The 15,335-nt window shown below is 51.1% G+C and overlaps 1 protein-coding gene across 2 annotated transcripts in view; it reads right to left on the minus strand.

Annotated features, from left to right (window-relative positions):
- Positions 1 to 15,102, minus strand: part of TESMIN (testis expressed metallothionein like protein) — a 38,292-nt gene extending 23,190 nt beyond the window's left edge. For both annotated transcript variants that reach the window (XM_045066128.1, XM_045066134.1), the window contains exons 1-6: positions 15,001 to 15,102; positions 13,726 to 14,388; positions 10,620 to 10,775; positions 8,474 to 8,594; positions 6,020 to 6,096; positions 2,164 to 2,255 (exon numbers count right to left, since the gene is read on the minus strand). In XM_045066128.1, the coding sequence (XP_044922063.1) occupies positions 2,164 to 2,255; positions 6,020 to 6,096; positions 8,474 to 8,594; positions 10,620 to 10,775; positions 13,726 to 14,313 (1,034 nt within the window). In that variant the 5' untranslated portion in view covers positions 14,314 to 14,388; positions 15,001 to 15,102. The remainder of the gene's footprint in view (positions 1 to 2,163; positions 2,256 to 6,019; positions 6,097 to 8,473; positions 8,595 to 10,619; positions 10,776 to 13,725; positions 14,389 to 15,000) is intronic.
- Between the last annotated feature and the right edge of the window lie 233 nt (positions 15,103 to 15,335).

Genomic DNA, 15,335 nt, shown 5'->3' on the forward strand with positions numbered 1-15,335 from the left:
ACTGAAAGGGCATTTTCAGGAGTATGATAAGCTAGTTAATAAGTTAGCCGGTTCCCCACCCAGCTCTGGAGAGCGAGGACACGGTGAGTGGCACCTGAGGACTACGGGCCCCGAGGCTCCGCTGACCGTCACTGCGCTTCTTTTTTTTTTAAAGATTGTATTTATTTATTTGACAGACAGAGATCACAAGCAGGCAGAGAGGCAGGCAGAGAGAGAGAGAGGAGGAAGCAGGCTCCCTGCTGAGCAGAGATCCCGATGTGGGACTCAATCCCAGGACCCTGAGATCATGACCTGAGCCGAAGGCAACAGCTTAACCCACTGAGCCACCCAGGCGCCCCGTCACTCCGCTTCTGTGTCACCCGCGCGGTTAGAAACCTTTGAGCCATACTGAGCCGACAGAGCTTCCTTTCTGAGGTCTACAGACCTAATCTGACCTTGTTATCTCGTGGCAGTCAACAAGACAGCTAATGGAGCACCGAGGGAGGTGACGGGGGCGGCCAATCAGTCGCAGTGGGAGGTCACACAGGACGACACAAGAGCGAACGGGCTTCTGCATGCGCCCTTGCCACGAGGCACACGCTGCCAGAGTCCGTTCACCGTCAGTGCTGCGGTGCCGAGATCAAACTCACGCGGCTGACTCAAGGCAGTGACATCAACTCAAGTGATTCTTTGCAGCAAAACCCCACAAACACAAGGCTCATGTTGTTCCTGGCGCTTCATTTAGAAGAGAAAAATGTTTTTTAAGACCCGCGTAATTACACCAAAATAAAGAAAACTATGTGACCGAGAAAACCGAGGCGGGCCTGGGTTCAAGGCGGAGTGACACGACACGGCAATCCTTCCTACTGCTCGCCCAGGAGGACCCGGGTCAGCCGTGCCACGGAGAAGCCGCAGGTCGCGCCGGGGCTCCGAGAGAGCGCACACTCGGAATGAAGCGTGAGAAGCGCCAGATTCCCGCGGCTGCTCCGGACGCTCACGCACACAGCGATCCCGCACTGCTGGCCCGATGCTCCCAGATCCCACGGAAGAAAAAGGGGTGTCTTCTGGATGGTGACATCTTCGGTCGCACAGTGTAACCAAAGACGGGGTCGGGGGAGGACCTGCCAGCAGGATCTAGCAGCGACTTATGTGGCGTCTGTTTGGTCCAGAAGTGGGAAGAGCCACGACGGCAGGACCGAGTCCAGTACCAGCAACGACCTGCCCTCCCTGATCCGTGCCCAAGAGAGTGGGCAGGATCCCGTTAAACGAACCGAAAGTCGCCTGCTGAGCCTCCGGGCGACAACCGCCGAAAGACGGACTGATAAAACCGCAGCAGCCGCAACCCACGCGAGCCCCACGGCGCACCCCGCGGCCATGCAGCGGGGAGGCATCAATGCCTGCCAAGTGGTCCTCGGGGCCTTTCGCGCGGCCCCCGGACAGCCCTCCTCCCCCTCACCGACGCCACAACCAGCACCACGGGGGCCTGGCGCGCCCAGAGCCCACAGTGGACGTTTCACAGACGGCTGGAGCCGAGGGGGACGTCCGACCACTGCGTGCCGCAAACTCACGGAGGCGGGAGTGGACCGATCTCCATAACCACCTCAAGGACCCACGAGCGGAAAGGGCTGCCCCGTCCACCGTTCGCACGTGAAAGTCAACTCAACAAGGAGTTCCAACCAGCTTGGTTAGTTTAATTAGTTACAATTATAGATACGACTTTCAAATGTTAAGACAAGGCCCCAGCTAAGGGCAGCCCACATCCTCGTGGAGACCGCGAGCCTCCGAATGCGGGCTGACCCAGCAGGGCGCGGCGGCCCGTAAAGGCACACTCAGACCACGGTCAAGGTTAAGTGGCTGCCACATCATTACTCATGTTGATGATCGTGAGAAAGAATCAGAGCGTTTCTGTTTAAACTGATGTGAGACCAAGACAGAGCTCTGGATGGCAGTGAGCCTTCCACCGGCGCGGACAGCGGACAGTGTGGAAGCCCTTCCAGCCACAAACCAGACACACACAGCGACACGGCTGGTACCACTGCTTCATATAAAATGCAGTTTTTAGAGGTCACGAAGGTTTACTGGTAAAGCTGATTTTAGAACTTAGAAAAAAACCACCATAGTACCCAAAAGCCTCTTAAACTCTTCTACTAAAGTAAGTGACAACTGATTGCTGTTAATCCTTACCCAGCCAAGGTTAGCTTCGGGGGTCCTGGAAGAGCAGATCCCGAAGGGAAAGCAGACCCGTTGACTAGGGATGGTAAGGCTCCGTTTTCAAGCTGTGGAAAGTCAAAGCAAACATATTTGTCATTAGAACGTGTTTCGTAAGTTCTGTCCACTCAACATCTAGGTCCAGACAGAAATGACTGGTTTTCTTCTGGAGGTTTATATCACAATGGCCTTGTCACCACGACGGTTCCCCTTGTCCTGGAGTGGGCTCTGGCCCAGGCTTCTCTGCAGCAGTGGGCGAGCCCAGCCCAGTGTGTCCCAGAATCACCTGGCCACTCCGGCCCGGGGAGGGGAGAGTCCTGCCTGTGTGGACCAGGGGTAGAGGGGTAAGGACTCGGGGCCCAGCTGGCCACACACAGCTGTTGGGCACTGGCCGTGGACACTGGAATGGACAGTTTTTTCCATTTTATGACTACAAATTGTGAGTTAAATTAAATCACAAACTTCTGTACACTGAAACTGTTCTTTGATTATGATGACATTCCTGGTATAACGTAAGAGCCCTGGACATCTCAAGTCTTGTCAACCATTGGTGTCTCATCTAGTCAAAAAAAAGAAAAAAATTTGTCGCCAGTTTCAACAAGTCCAAAAGCCATGTCACGACCTCTGTCCCCTCCGTGTCCTTTGCTTTCCGGGCTCTCATTTATCTTTCTATTACTCGTTAGCTTGGCTCACAGATGATCGTCCCAAGAAAAGGAAAGTGCAGCACAGTCAGCAACGACCTACTGCTCTTCTGAGGGGAAGCCTGGAGACATGTCAAGAGTCGCATAGCTTCAGGCTGGGAGATGATTTGCCGATACCACACTTCAGTTCCCTATCCTTGGCCCTCCCTCCCCCGAACACTTGAAATTTCAGTCCGTTTTATATAGAAAGTATGGTCTTGGGGGACGTCTGGCCTGCTGAGCCGGAAGGGCACGTGACTCTCTCAGAGTCATGAGTTTGAGCCCCACGTTGGGCGTAGAGATTACTTAAATAAGAAAAACTTAAAAAAAAAAAAACTACAGTTTTAGAAAAACAAACATTTTATTCATTCTATTTATTCTCTCTCTTCTGCCTCTTACTGTGTGTCATCACTGCCTGTGGGACTTGAAGACCCTGAGAAGCCACCCTGGGTCCACGTCCTTGAGCACTAGGCCCCATCCCTCCAGGGATCCCCATCCCTCTGGGGAGCCTCACCCAGGAGCCCCTCTCTTCTGCTGGGGGCTCTGTCCTCCTCACTCAATGTAAGGAGGCCAGTGTCCACAAGTTACTCGAAACCGTCTCTTCCCCATCACCCAGACATCAGTGGGGCCCATGTTCCCAGAGGCGGTCCGGAGTTTGGGATTCCTTTTGAGAAAGGATTTTACAGCTCTCAGGATTGAGGCAATCCTTCACATAAACCAGGGTACAATTTCTCCTTTCCCCTTTGCTTATTTAGTCCCAAAGTAAAGCCGAGAAAAAGGGAGGACCTCAGGACGGCATAGGTAGTTAATCTAGAGTGACTTTATGCTGGAACCCATGACCTTCTTCAGCAAGCCTGGCCTCTTAGGAGCAGGGGCGGAGACTCTCAGTCACATCACCGGGGCTCTTGCTAAAACGAAGATTCTGGGTCGGTGAGTCTGGGGCAGGACCTGAGATCCTGCCTTCCTGCCATGGTCCCAGATAACGCCCAGGCTCCTAGTCCGTGCGCCACACTGTGAGTTGCAAAGTGCGACTCTTGATCTCACAGCTGTGAGTTCAAGCCCCATATTGGGCGTAGAGATTACTTAAAAATAAAATCTTTAAAAATATACAGAATTGGGAGTTTGGCAAGGAAGCAGCAAACATATGGCTAAAGGGATTGCCTCAAGGTCACACCGGGTAGAGGTCGGGGCAGCCAACACCGGGACAAGAACAACACAGCCAAGACAAGACGGGGAGCAGGTGGAAAGCAAGGAAGCTGCGGTCCGAAACAGCACTTCGAGGGCACGGCCTTAGCGGAAGAGCGAGTCCAGTGTGCGCCTGCCTGGTTGGGGCTGACACGGTGGGGAAGGAAGCGGGGAGGAGTGGAGGCGGCCAGGAGGCCGGAGGCTTGTGTGCAGGACCCGCAAGAGTCTGCCTCGGGCACCCGCAGGGTCACAGCTCGGGATCTCCCGCACTGACCGATGCAATATTGAGAAACAGTTACTGACGCACTCGACAAACATCCGACTCTGCTTACACCTGCTGCCTCACGGGTCTCCTCTGGTCTCAAGGCCTTAAATGCCATCTACGCCCTGGTGACTTCTTCCCTCCAGCCCGGACCTTCCTCACACTGATCTCCGGGCCCACATGTCCCACTCCTGCGGGCCACTGTCACTCAGATGTCTCAAACGTAACACGTCAAGGCCAGTGAACTCCTAGTCTCCCTCATAAGACGTGTACTACCCTCAGCTCTCTGGATGGAAGCACCATCTTTCTGTTCGTTCTGGCTGAAACTGTGGGGGCATCCATGCTTCCTCCCAATCTCTCTCTCTCCCCACACCCAGTCCGTCACAAGCCCTGCCAGCCTGTAGGGGATCTGGACAAGCTGTTTCTGCTCCGCTGGCCCCGCTTGGTCGGAGCTGCTGTCATCTCGGCCCTGCCCCCCCGCCCCCCGCATTACGGGACTCTCCCGGTGGCAGGGCCCCCACACCCACTCGGCCCCACCCTTCCCCAGCCCCATGCCTGCTCCTCTGCCACCCCCTTCTGCTACCTTCCTCTTGCTCCCTCCATCCCCGCCCCCTGGCCGCCTCCTCACTGTCTCTACAGCAGGTTGACCCTGTATTGTGCTCTTCTGCTTGCCTGGAATGTTCTCCCCTGTGATGGTCACGCAGCTCACCCTCTCCTCTCAAGATTTTGCTCAACCGTCACCTTCTCAGTGGCGCGACCCGTGGCTGGCTTCCTGCCTTGCCCCCGTGGAAGCTCTGTGCCCGATGCCTGTCCTCTGCTCTCCTGGCACACAATGTAATTACTACATTTGCCCAAGTTGTGTGTCTCCCACACTAAAATGTGGCTGCAGGGGGCAGAATCACATGTTTTCTTTAGTTTTGTTTGGGGACATCACTTAGCATTGGCTCCCTGATGTGGTCCGAGTGCTCAGACCGGCACCGGCCCTACAGAAAGTCACTCTGTGTGAGCGCCCTGTACGTGCCAGGCTTCGTTCCAGGTCTCAGTTTACAGCGACAAACTAGGCTCACAAGATCTCTACTCCTGCGGACCCGGCACACCCGTGGAGAGATGCAGACAAATAGACAAACCAGGAAAACGCAAGACCGTGACAGTGCTGGGCAGAGAAGCAGACAGGTGCAGTGACAGCGACTGGCTGTCCACACTGGGGAGTCACGGAAGTCTCTTCTGGGGTAGTGACCCTTCATATCAAGACTTAGGGAAAATAACACATTTGTCTTATATTTAGTATGTGCATATTGTGGTACAATCATAAAAGCATTTTAAACTCTAAAAAAGCATTTCCATTCTACCGAGGAAGGTAAGGAATGTTCTACACCAAACGGGTGGTGTGTCCTGCTAGATGGACAGCAGGACTGCAAAAAACGAGCTCAACAAATGGGGTTTCGGAAGGTTGGTTGGTCTGACGGCTGTAGGAAAGTGCAAGAAAGCCCAAAGGGTTGGCCCAGAATTGCCTTGAACCTGTGCCACTGCCTCCCAACCCCCAGTGTCTGACCCAGTAGTGAAGGTATGGAACACATGGTAAAGGTTTCACTGTAGATTTTAAAAGAGGATAAATTATATTTCCTGAGTAATTCCAACTTCAACAATTGAAATTTTAAGAGAAAATAGTGCCCAACTGTAATTTTTTATTAAAACAATGACTCACTTGTTGTGTAATGAGATTTAATTTTGCTGGTACTGGCAAAAATCTTCCTACTAAAGTAGTCATTGGTTTAGCGACATCTGTAAGGAAGACAATTAAAATTAATCGATACCATATATTGTTCCTTTTCTACCTGCACATGGAAGAAAGTACAAAAATGATCATGTGTCATGATTTATCATGTGCAAAATCATTTAAACTTACCTTGATCCTATTTTTTTTATTCTGTAAAAACTTTTGAGTCAATATTATTATTATTATTATTATTATTACATATTACATCTTTTTCTTGGTCTTAAAGCTGCTTAATTTAAGCTTCCAGGGTTAGTCTACTATGCTAAAAACAAAACGAAGCGAAACAAAACTGTGGCTAGTGGCCAAGTTCCCACGCTGTGGCTCCGTGCAGGGGCCCCTGGGAGCCCCAGCCAACTCGCCAGGGAGGCCCTAGATCCGTCCCACTTTCAAGGAAGGCACAGCGACATCTGTCGGACATCGGGTGAACTACTTTCAATTTATGTGTGTTCTTTTTTTCAAATGGTTACTAACTTGCTAGGATGTAAATACTTATTGGGCTCTTTGGACCAAACTATTTAACTAATGGAAGGGATTTGTATATCTTTGGTGTAAGTGTGCCGTGGAAAACATTCCTGACACAGGGAAGGCTCTGCAAACCTCAGTGCCGGTGAGCAGAGGCAGAGGGAGAAACGTGTCTTAGCGTCTTTAGTCACTGATCAGCTGAACACATTCCCTGCTCCCGGCTCACGCATCCTTTGAGCGATGATACCTTGACACTTCGGTAACCAGGATGTGTTCATCTCATACTGGTATTTCATACATCCATGGTGACAGGGTTATGATTCTATGACAAGGAAGTATGTTTGAAGAACACCATATAAAGCCTTTCCTTCTGTGGATCTAAAGGCATTAGGATCGGGTCATGTTCCAGAAGGAGGGGAAATAGGAAAGAAGCCTTCCCTGCTTGTGCAGAGGATCAGAGGTCGCTCTGACTTACAGGAGATGGAGCCAGAAGACCGTGGTGGGCATGGACAGAGGGCTTCTGGAAGACTAAACTCCAACCCTGATTCCGTACCACAGAAAAGCAAATGTCTTGAAGGCATTTTATCTGTCCCTAAATAAAGAGACTATCAGTTTGGAACAGGAGTTACAGTATTTCCTCTAGCCCTGAACTCTGTAGTGCCACTGAAATGACATCTGTATTTAATATTGATTTAAATTACTGGCAAGTACAGCATGGGGAACCCAGTCAGTAATATCACATCAACTTCATGTAGCAGCAGATGGTAACTAGACTTACTGTGCTGATCGGTTCCCGTGTACACAAACTTCAAATCACTGTTGTACAAACGAAACTAATACAATGTGGTAGGTAGATTACACTTCAACAACAACAAAAACAAAAATAAATAAACCATTGATAAGATCAATAAAACATCTGATAATTTAAATATTCTGATTAACTCGAGATTTAGATTAACATGATTATGTTAATCTAAAGAGATTAACACACAGAGATACCTAGTTTTCAAGAATTAGGGTCTAACTTTTGTAAATACAATCCTAAGGCTCTGTTACTTATTCTTTCTTTAGTCATTTAAAAGTAAGTTGAAGGGGCGCCTGGGTGGCTCAGTGGGTTAAGCCGCTGCCTTCGGCTCAGGTCATGATCTCAGAGTCCTGGGATCGAGTCCCACATCGGGCTCTCTGCTCAGCAGGGAGCCTGCTTCCTCCTCTCTCTCTGCCTGCCTCTCTGCCTAACTTGTGATCTCTCTCTCTGTCAAATAAATAAATAAATCTTTAAAAAAATAAAAAAATAAAAAAATAAAAGTAAGTTGAAAATAACTAAGGACTTCTAGGCCATATATTATTATTATGTCAGTTTAAAGATGTTTCTGAGAGAATGGCAGAGAAAAACCAGCACTTGATACATTTTAAAACTCAGTGATGATTAAAGTGTACTCACAGTTCTCGCTGATTACATGAAAATCTCGTATATATTGTATATTAATATAATTAATATATAAATTAATAGTTAATTAATAATATATTAATTAATAATTAAGACTGTATATTAAACTGTATACAGTGTGACCACACCTGAACCGCCAACCCCCTGCCCAGCCTAGGAAAGGCTGACGGCCCAACCCAGTCTCCTTTCGACACATGCACATGTCGTAACAGCAGTCACCTGTTGCGGTCACACGCTCTCTGCAGCTAGCCAAGTAGAGGACAACTATCCAACAACACAATGTACGTAAATTAGTCTATAAAGATTTTTATTTCTATTCTTAGTTCACTTATAAGGGCAAACAGATTTAGCAAGTTGCCTAGTTAACAACCTAACCACCTACTTTACTTTTACTCTTTATACAAAGCCAAACATAATCACTTATCAGCTTACATATGATATATGACATAAGTTTTTATTAATGTACTCTGTACCTGACTGTAGATAATTATTTTGGTCTTGATACTGAGGAACCAAATGAAGTGCTTTTAGTTCTCTTGTGCCAGAATTGTCTATACACAGCATTTGTGTACCCCCTTTCAACTGACATATCACCTAAAATGAAAAATAATGATCAGGTTTCATTTTTAAAAGATATCCAGTAATACGAATCTAGATGAACTTAAATCTGAGAAAGTAACTTTAATCTAGAATTTCAGTTTTAACGCAAAACGGCAAGCTAAAATCTGTCCTCCATTTCTTACTCCACAGTAATATGTTCTCTGGAGGAACCACAGGGCAAACCCCCCCCAGGAATTGTTTTGTGAGAGGTGTTCTGTGTGTGGATGCAAGTTCCTGCTCGTGCCTTCCTCTACCGGTGTCAGCCCGTGGAGGTTTAGGCCTCGGCAACCTTGCACTGGGCTGTCTTCACCATCCTTACGCTCCACTGTCTGCCTCAATGAAGAGTGCGGGGACCTGGCCCCCAGCCCCACTAGATCCGGTCAACTGGAGGAAAAGGCTCCGTCCCCGACTCCACCTCTGGAGCTGGTCACATTCTTAGAATAGTCTTATATTTTATGAGGTATTTTTCCTGCTCCCACACATTATTATTTTACACGTGGGGTTCTTATTAAACGTCCATTTATTATATTTCCTACAAGTACAGTTTAGAAAGGTTAATCCAAGAACTGGAAGGTTCTAGGAAGCCATGTCTGTCATCCTGGGCCTGACTGGCACTCTCAGATCACCTCATTGGATTCTGACCATAAACGATTCCTCAGTGAGCCAGGTGGGTCTGTGAGTCAAAGACACAAGTCAAGCAAAGCACAGATGGAACCTTCCCGGGGTGCAGTCCTGTCCCAGGCCACGCAGCATGCATGTGAAGGCAAGAGAAATCAGAGTTTCTGCCCAGACAGCTTCTAATTCTGATGGTCAAACCACGGATACCCAGAGAAACTGCGGTTTCCAACTCTAGGTTGCCTTTGGGTTTCCCAGACAGGAAACCCCAAGTAAGCACCCAGGATCGATGTTAGCAGAATGACACCTGTAGAACCTGTATTAACAAAGTCACTGGCTCAAACCTTCACATCACCCTGATGTTGGATAAGAGGCTAGTATTCATGTTTGGTTGGCATTTTATTTGAAGTCCGAGGATAAAGTTATAGTCACACACACACACACAGAGGTACACAAAACTGGGAGAAAGAATGGGTTCTCCTGGGCTCTGCCATGCCCTCTCCGGCAGGAGCGTGTGCACGCTACTCAGTAGCCTGGTGTAACTACAGGAATTATCCTGCTCACCTGCTCCAGGCGTCACGGACAAGCTCTGCTCTCCCAACCCACACACCCAAGCAGAAGCACAGACAGACAGGCAGTACTGGTACACGCCACAGCTAAGCTGAAGTTTGTGATGAGCTCATTTTTAAGTTAACTCCTAGTTAAAGGATGTGCCTTAGAGCTTAGGTCACCCTTCTTGGGATAAAGAGCTGCCAGGGAAAAGGCGGCCTCTGGTTCTTTGGACTGTTCGCTAGAGGAAGAGTCAGGGCTGCTTCTCCGGCTCGCCTCCTCCCTAGTCCTCACTCACCACACTCAGACCTGGGGTCCCAGATGCACCACCTACAAGCAGACCATGTAACATCTCTCTTTTCTTATCCATGAAATGTAGATAAAAATAATGGCTAGCCTACAGCGTTGACAGGAGGATTAAATGAACCACACAGGTTACAGACTATGTCACGCGAGTGTCACTTGGTATTATTAGGAATTTGGAGGCAGGCAGGCAGGGAAACAGCCACAGAACCCCAGCTCCCTCTACCTGCCCACCTGCCAAACCACATCGTTCTAAAGGCTGCCTCAGCCCAAGGGGACTTGGGGCTACCCTCCTTAGCAAGGACCGCAATGTCCTAATCTTTGTTTGGTTTGCTAAGACCCAGGAACTGGGAATTCCAGAGGTGAGTGGAGCATTACGGTTTTAATTATGTTCCTCTTTTGATAGATGAGGCACTCAGCACTGCAGACTCAACAAGGAAACAGAACGGAAAACCAGTGACCGAAATCGACGAGTCCTATTGAATTAGCAATGATCAGAATCAAACATTTAAGATAATGTCAGTCAAGACACATTTTCTTTGGCATCATTACCATTGGGTTAGAGTCCTTCTTTTGAGAGCAGCCAGAGGCGTCCTCGGCTTCTTGCGACGAGGGGAACTTGCAACAGGATTCTGGACCAAGAGGGTTCTGAAAAGTTGCTTCCTCAGGATTGTTACTTATATTACCACCTGCTTCCTTTATTTCCACCTTAAAAACAAAAAAGGAATTGTTATTTTAGAAACCACATTGTGGACACCGGTTTTCACGGATGCATACTGTTTGCAAAGGGAAGAGCCCCCTTAGCTTTACTTCTCTCCCTCTCGTTCTCCCTATGTGGGAGCAACGAGGAGTGAGCAGTTATCTGACCAGCCTCACAGGGAAGGAAGGACCCTGAGGACCAAACCCCTCTGCCCACGAAATATGCAGGTGAACCTTCCACGCGGTGCTCATGCTGCTTCCAGCACACGGCATAAGGACCTGAGGAGATGCCCCAGCTGGCCGCGTGCCCCTCAAGGGGCCCAACAGCCCTCCCTTCTCTAGGACCCGGCAGACTGGAGGGATCTTCCTTAACCTGGCCTCCAAGCTGGCCCTTTCTCACCGTTCTTAGTGTGCTCATTAAGTTGTATGAAACTTAATGTTGATTTGTTTTCTTTCAAGAAGCCTCCGATCCTTGCCGACATATCAGATTTAATATTGATCGTGTATTTACAGCAGAGCTCACCATTACAGAACAGCGGTGTCCTGACTGGACGGCAGGACTGTAACAAGTGCTAAGGGCATGGGGAACAGCCAGCTTTGTCTCTGAGCCATCTTCTGCAACAGCTGCCAACTCACCGACACACGGCAAGGTCACCAGCAAGAGGGCAAAATGCCAGTGATGCTGCTGAAAACTGGTGAAATTTAAAAACTAAAGACTCGATGGTTAAAAAAATACCATCAGACTTGAGGGTTCCAAAATTGTGAGGATTCTTTCTACATTTGCTAAGAATGCAAGGAGGATTGGGATGGCATCGGCCGACCCCTCCTGAGCCTCCATCGGCCCTAGAATGCCCACTGCAGAGTGCAGGGGCGCTTGCCAGAGGCCAGGAGGCAGGTCCTTCCAAGAAGACGGTGATTCTAGGGTAACAACCTGAAGACCTCATTTAAAATCACAGCATGGGGGCGCCTGGCTGGCTCAGTGGGTTAAGCTTCTGCCTTCAGCTCTGGTCATGATCTCAGGGTCCTGGGATCGAGCCCCACATCGGCTCTCTGCTCAGCAGGGAGCCTGCTTCCTCCTCTCTCTGCCTGCCTCTCTGCCTACTTGTGACCTCTATCAAATAAATAAATAAAATCTTCAAAAAATAATAAAAACAATAAAATCACAGCACAGATCATGATCTTTCTAGGTGTGGCTGTGGACGCAAACTTGGAGATGTCCAACAAATAGTGAAATCAGCGACCTGCACAGATAATAATTACTGGCAGTTTCCTTATTAGCACAGCAGACTGTCATGAAGGTATCAATCTTTAAAAAGAAGAAGGTTTAGCTGTGTTTCAAGTTTGGCTTTATTTCAATAATTCACATTTTAAAGAAAGAGAAAATTTAAAATTTTCTTCTGCTTTCTGCTTTGAGGAACTTGCCAGGCAGGTGCCGTCAGAGTTTAGATTGAATTTCCCACCCTATGATTAACACGTACTTGCACAGCAAGTGCTGCAAGCGACTATGATCTGAACTACTTATACTCAGTGAATTCCCATTTTTACAGAAGAGATATGAACAGAGGTCAATGTGGGAATGAATTTCTAGAAAAAGGAAAGTAGCAATTCATCCTCAATATTTACTTTAAAATAATCCCATTCTGTTTAAACGATAAACATGTCCATGCTGGATCTTTTTCATTTTACTAGTTAACTAGGAAATAGGCAATAACATTTTCTAAAAGCAAAAAAATATCATCCAAATAGCCTCTCCTTTATTTTGTCCAACCTACATTTTGTTAAAATTGGATTACATTGGAAAAGAATGTTGGGCGCCTGGGTGACTCAGTCGGTTAAACTGCTGCCTTCAGCTAGGTCACGATCCCGGAGTCCTGGAATCGAGCCCCGCATCAGGCTCCCAGCTCCACAGGGAGTCTGCTCCTCCCTCTGACCTCCTACCTTCTCATGTTTTTACCTGATCTCTCAAATAAATAAATAAAATCTTAAAAGAGATTGAGAGAGAGAATGTTATGATTTTGAGACGAGCCAGTTCTGTTCCTGTTCTGGTGAATTCTCACTGAGTCCACTTTGTAAAGCAGTCGTCCTAAGACGCCCAACAGGCAAAAGGTGCCAGGAACCCCAGTCTGGCCTGGAAGCCAAATGGAGTGGCTGACACTGCAAGCCATCCGAAGAAGAGTCAAGGAAGACCTCTACTGCGGGTGATGGCTGGTAGGACCGGGTGAGCTCTAGGGCTCCTGCGTGTAAGCGAGAGGGCGGTGGAGGCTCAGCCTCTCCTCCCCATCTTTCCTTTACACTAAGGAGCAGCAGCTGCGCCGAAGGGAAACCAGAAAGGCGGAAATCCAAGCTCTGGAGCTATGACTCCTGACACACGAAGTCAGGCCACCCTCATCCCAATACCAGCTCCAAAGTGCTCCTCAGACGCTTAACAACTTACTACAGTGATTTAAGGGCTGAGTGCTCTAGCTTTTCAAACTCGATCCTCTTGGGCCAGTACCCATTTCCTTGGGATCCCGTTTCCTTTAAAAATTGATTTGTTTCATTCCGGCAAGAACAAAGCAGAAAAATCACCAGTGGCGACAGCAGAAGAGGGCCGTTAGTCCAGAATCAGCAGGAATTTATGGAGACTGAGTTATGTTGCTTATGCTGGAGGAACACGCCCTAACTACCAGCGAGAAGCTCCCGCGTCTTGATTTCAGGACTATGTGAAAACAATCACACTGCATTCCCCCCCCCCCATTACATTAGCGACTCTAACATAAAGGGGGCGGGGGACTCTCCTAAAGCCAGTGATAGCAACAGGCGAGGGCCACACACTTCCTCGCTCTTTCCCTCTTCTGCTGTCAGCCCCCCAGGACCTAATTCTCCTGCAGGGAGAATGGCCTGGCTGGGTGGGCGCAGGGGGCTTCCAAAGGGAGGTGCGCAGTTGGAATGAGTGACTCCAACCCAGGATGCTACTGACCCCGGGAAAAGGCTTGTGAGGGAAATCTTGGCCCGGGCCAGCGGTCTCACTTCTCTGCTCCGCACCGGGTGACCGAGGTCCGGCGCCTGTCTCCCACATGGATCTTACTGGAATCACCCGGACCCCCGGGTGGGCACCTCCTTCCCTGGCCCAGGCGCCCAGGGGCACGACAGCAGGACTCCGGTGCGGGGCCAGCAGCGAGGACAGGAAGTGCACGTTGTAGGCCTGCGGCTGCGGGGCCACCACCGGCAGCGCGGCGTCCTCCAGGGGGCTGAGCTCGGGGAGACTGGGGTACTCCGGGAGCATCTCCTCGGCGTCGCTGCCGTCCACCGCGAGCTCCACTTTCACTTGGCTGTCACAGTCCACGTGAAGCGGGGGGTTGAACGCGTGCAGGAGGGGCTCCTTGGGGTCCGCGGAGCTCAGATACGCGTCTTTAAACACGTGGAACTCGTCCTCCTCGTGCTTCACCACCACCGGGGTCTTCAGGGCAAGGTTCTCCGAAACGAACGGACTCTCTGCACTGAAAAGGTCGGTCACCATCTCCTCCTCGGGACCGGACATCCCTCCGAGCAGGGGCGCCTCTTCCATGTCCGCTGAGGGGACCTCGGGCCGGGCATCGCCACGCACCCCTCGCCACGCGGATTCCGGCCCAGAGCCGAGCACCTGCAAGGACGCGGCCAGGTGAGGCGGGCACGGCCCCGCCCCGGCCCCGCCCCGCCCCCCCCCGCGCTCCACGGGGGGTCCCCCGAGCCGGGGTGGGGGCGGGGGGCGTGTCCCTCCACTCCCGAGGGTCTCCCGGGGCCGGGGTCCCTCCCTTCCCAAGAGGCTGACCCGGGGAGGGAGGGGGGGTCCCGCTGCCCTCGAGGGGCTGACCGGGGCGGGGTCCCTCCATTCCTGAGGGCGTGCCGGGGCGGGGGTCCCTCCATTCCTGAGGGCCTGACCGGGGCGGGGGTCCCTCCATTCCTGAGGGCGTGCCGGGGCGGGGGTCCCTCTACTCCCGAGGGTCTCCCGGGGCCGGGGTCCCTCCATTCCCGAGAGGCTGACCCGGGGAGGGAGGGAGGGGGGGTCCCGCTGCCCTCGAGGGGCTGACCAGGGCGGGGTCCCTCCATTCCTGAGGGCGTGCCGGGGCGGGGGTCCCTCCACTCCCGAGGGTCCGACCGGGGGACCCACTGTCCCCCTCCCCGCCTGCAGATCCCTCGGCCGCGCCCGGAGACCGCGGGGAGACCCGACGGCGGCCGGACGGACGCGGGGTCAGGCCTCCTCAGGGGCACACACCTGCGGCCGCCGCGGCTGCCGGAGCGCAGAGCCAGGAGGCGGAGCAGGGGGCGGAGCGAGGCGGCCCCTCACGTGCCCGCGGCCGTTGGCGGTTAGGGGCGGGGCGGCGGTGGGCGGGGCCGGTCTGGGGCGGGGCGGGGGCGGGGCTCGAGGAGAGCCAGGTGACCCGGGCGGGGGCGGGCTGCGGCGGGGAGAAGGTCCAGGAAGGACGCTCCCAGGGTCTTCTGCTCCAGCGTCACATGGGGCAACTGAGGCCCCCAGACCAGCCTGGCTTCTTCCGATGAAAATTAGAATAATGTTTTTCTTTCATTGGCTCATAAACTCTATAGCGGAAT

Source organism: Mustela putorius, unplaced genomic scaffold (genome assembly GCF_011764305.1).
Source record: "Mustela putorius furo isolate JIRA1106 unplaced genomic scaffold, ASM1176430v1.1 tig00000127_pilon_pilon_pilon, whole genome shotgun sequence".
Classification (NCBI taxonomy): Eukaryota; Metazoa; Chordata; class Mammalia; order Carnivora; family Mustelidae; genus Mustela; species Mustela putorius.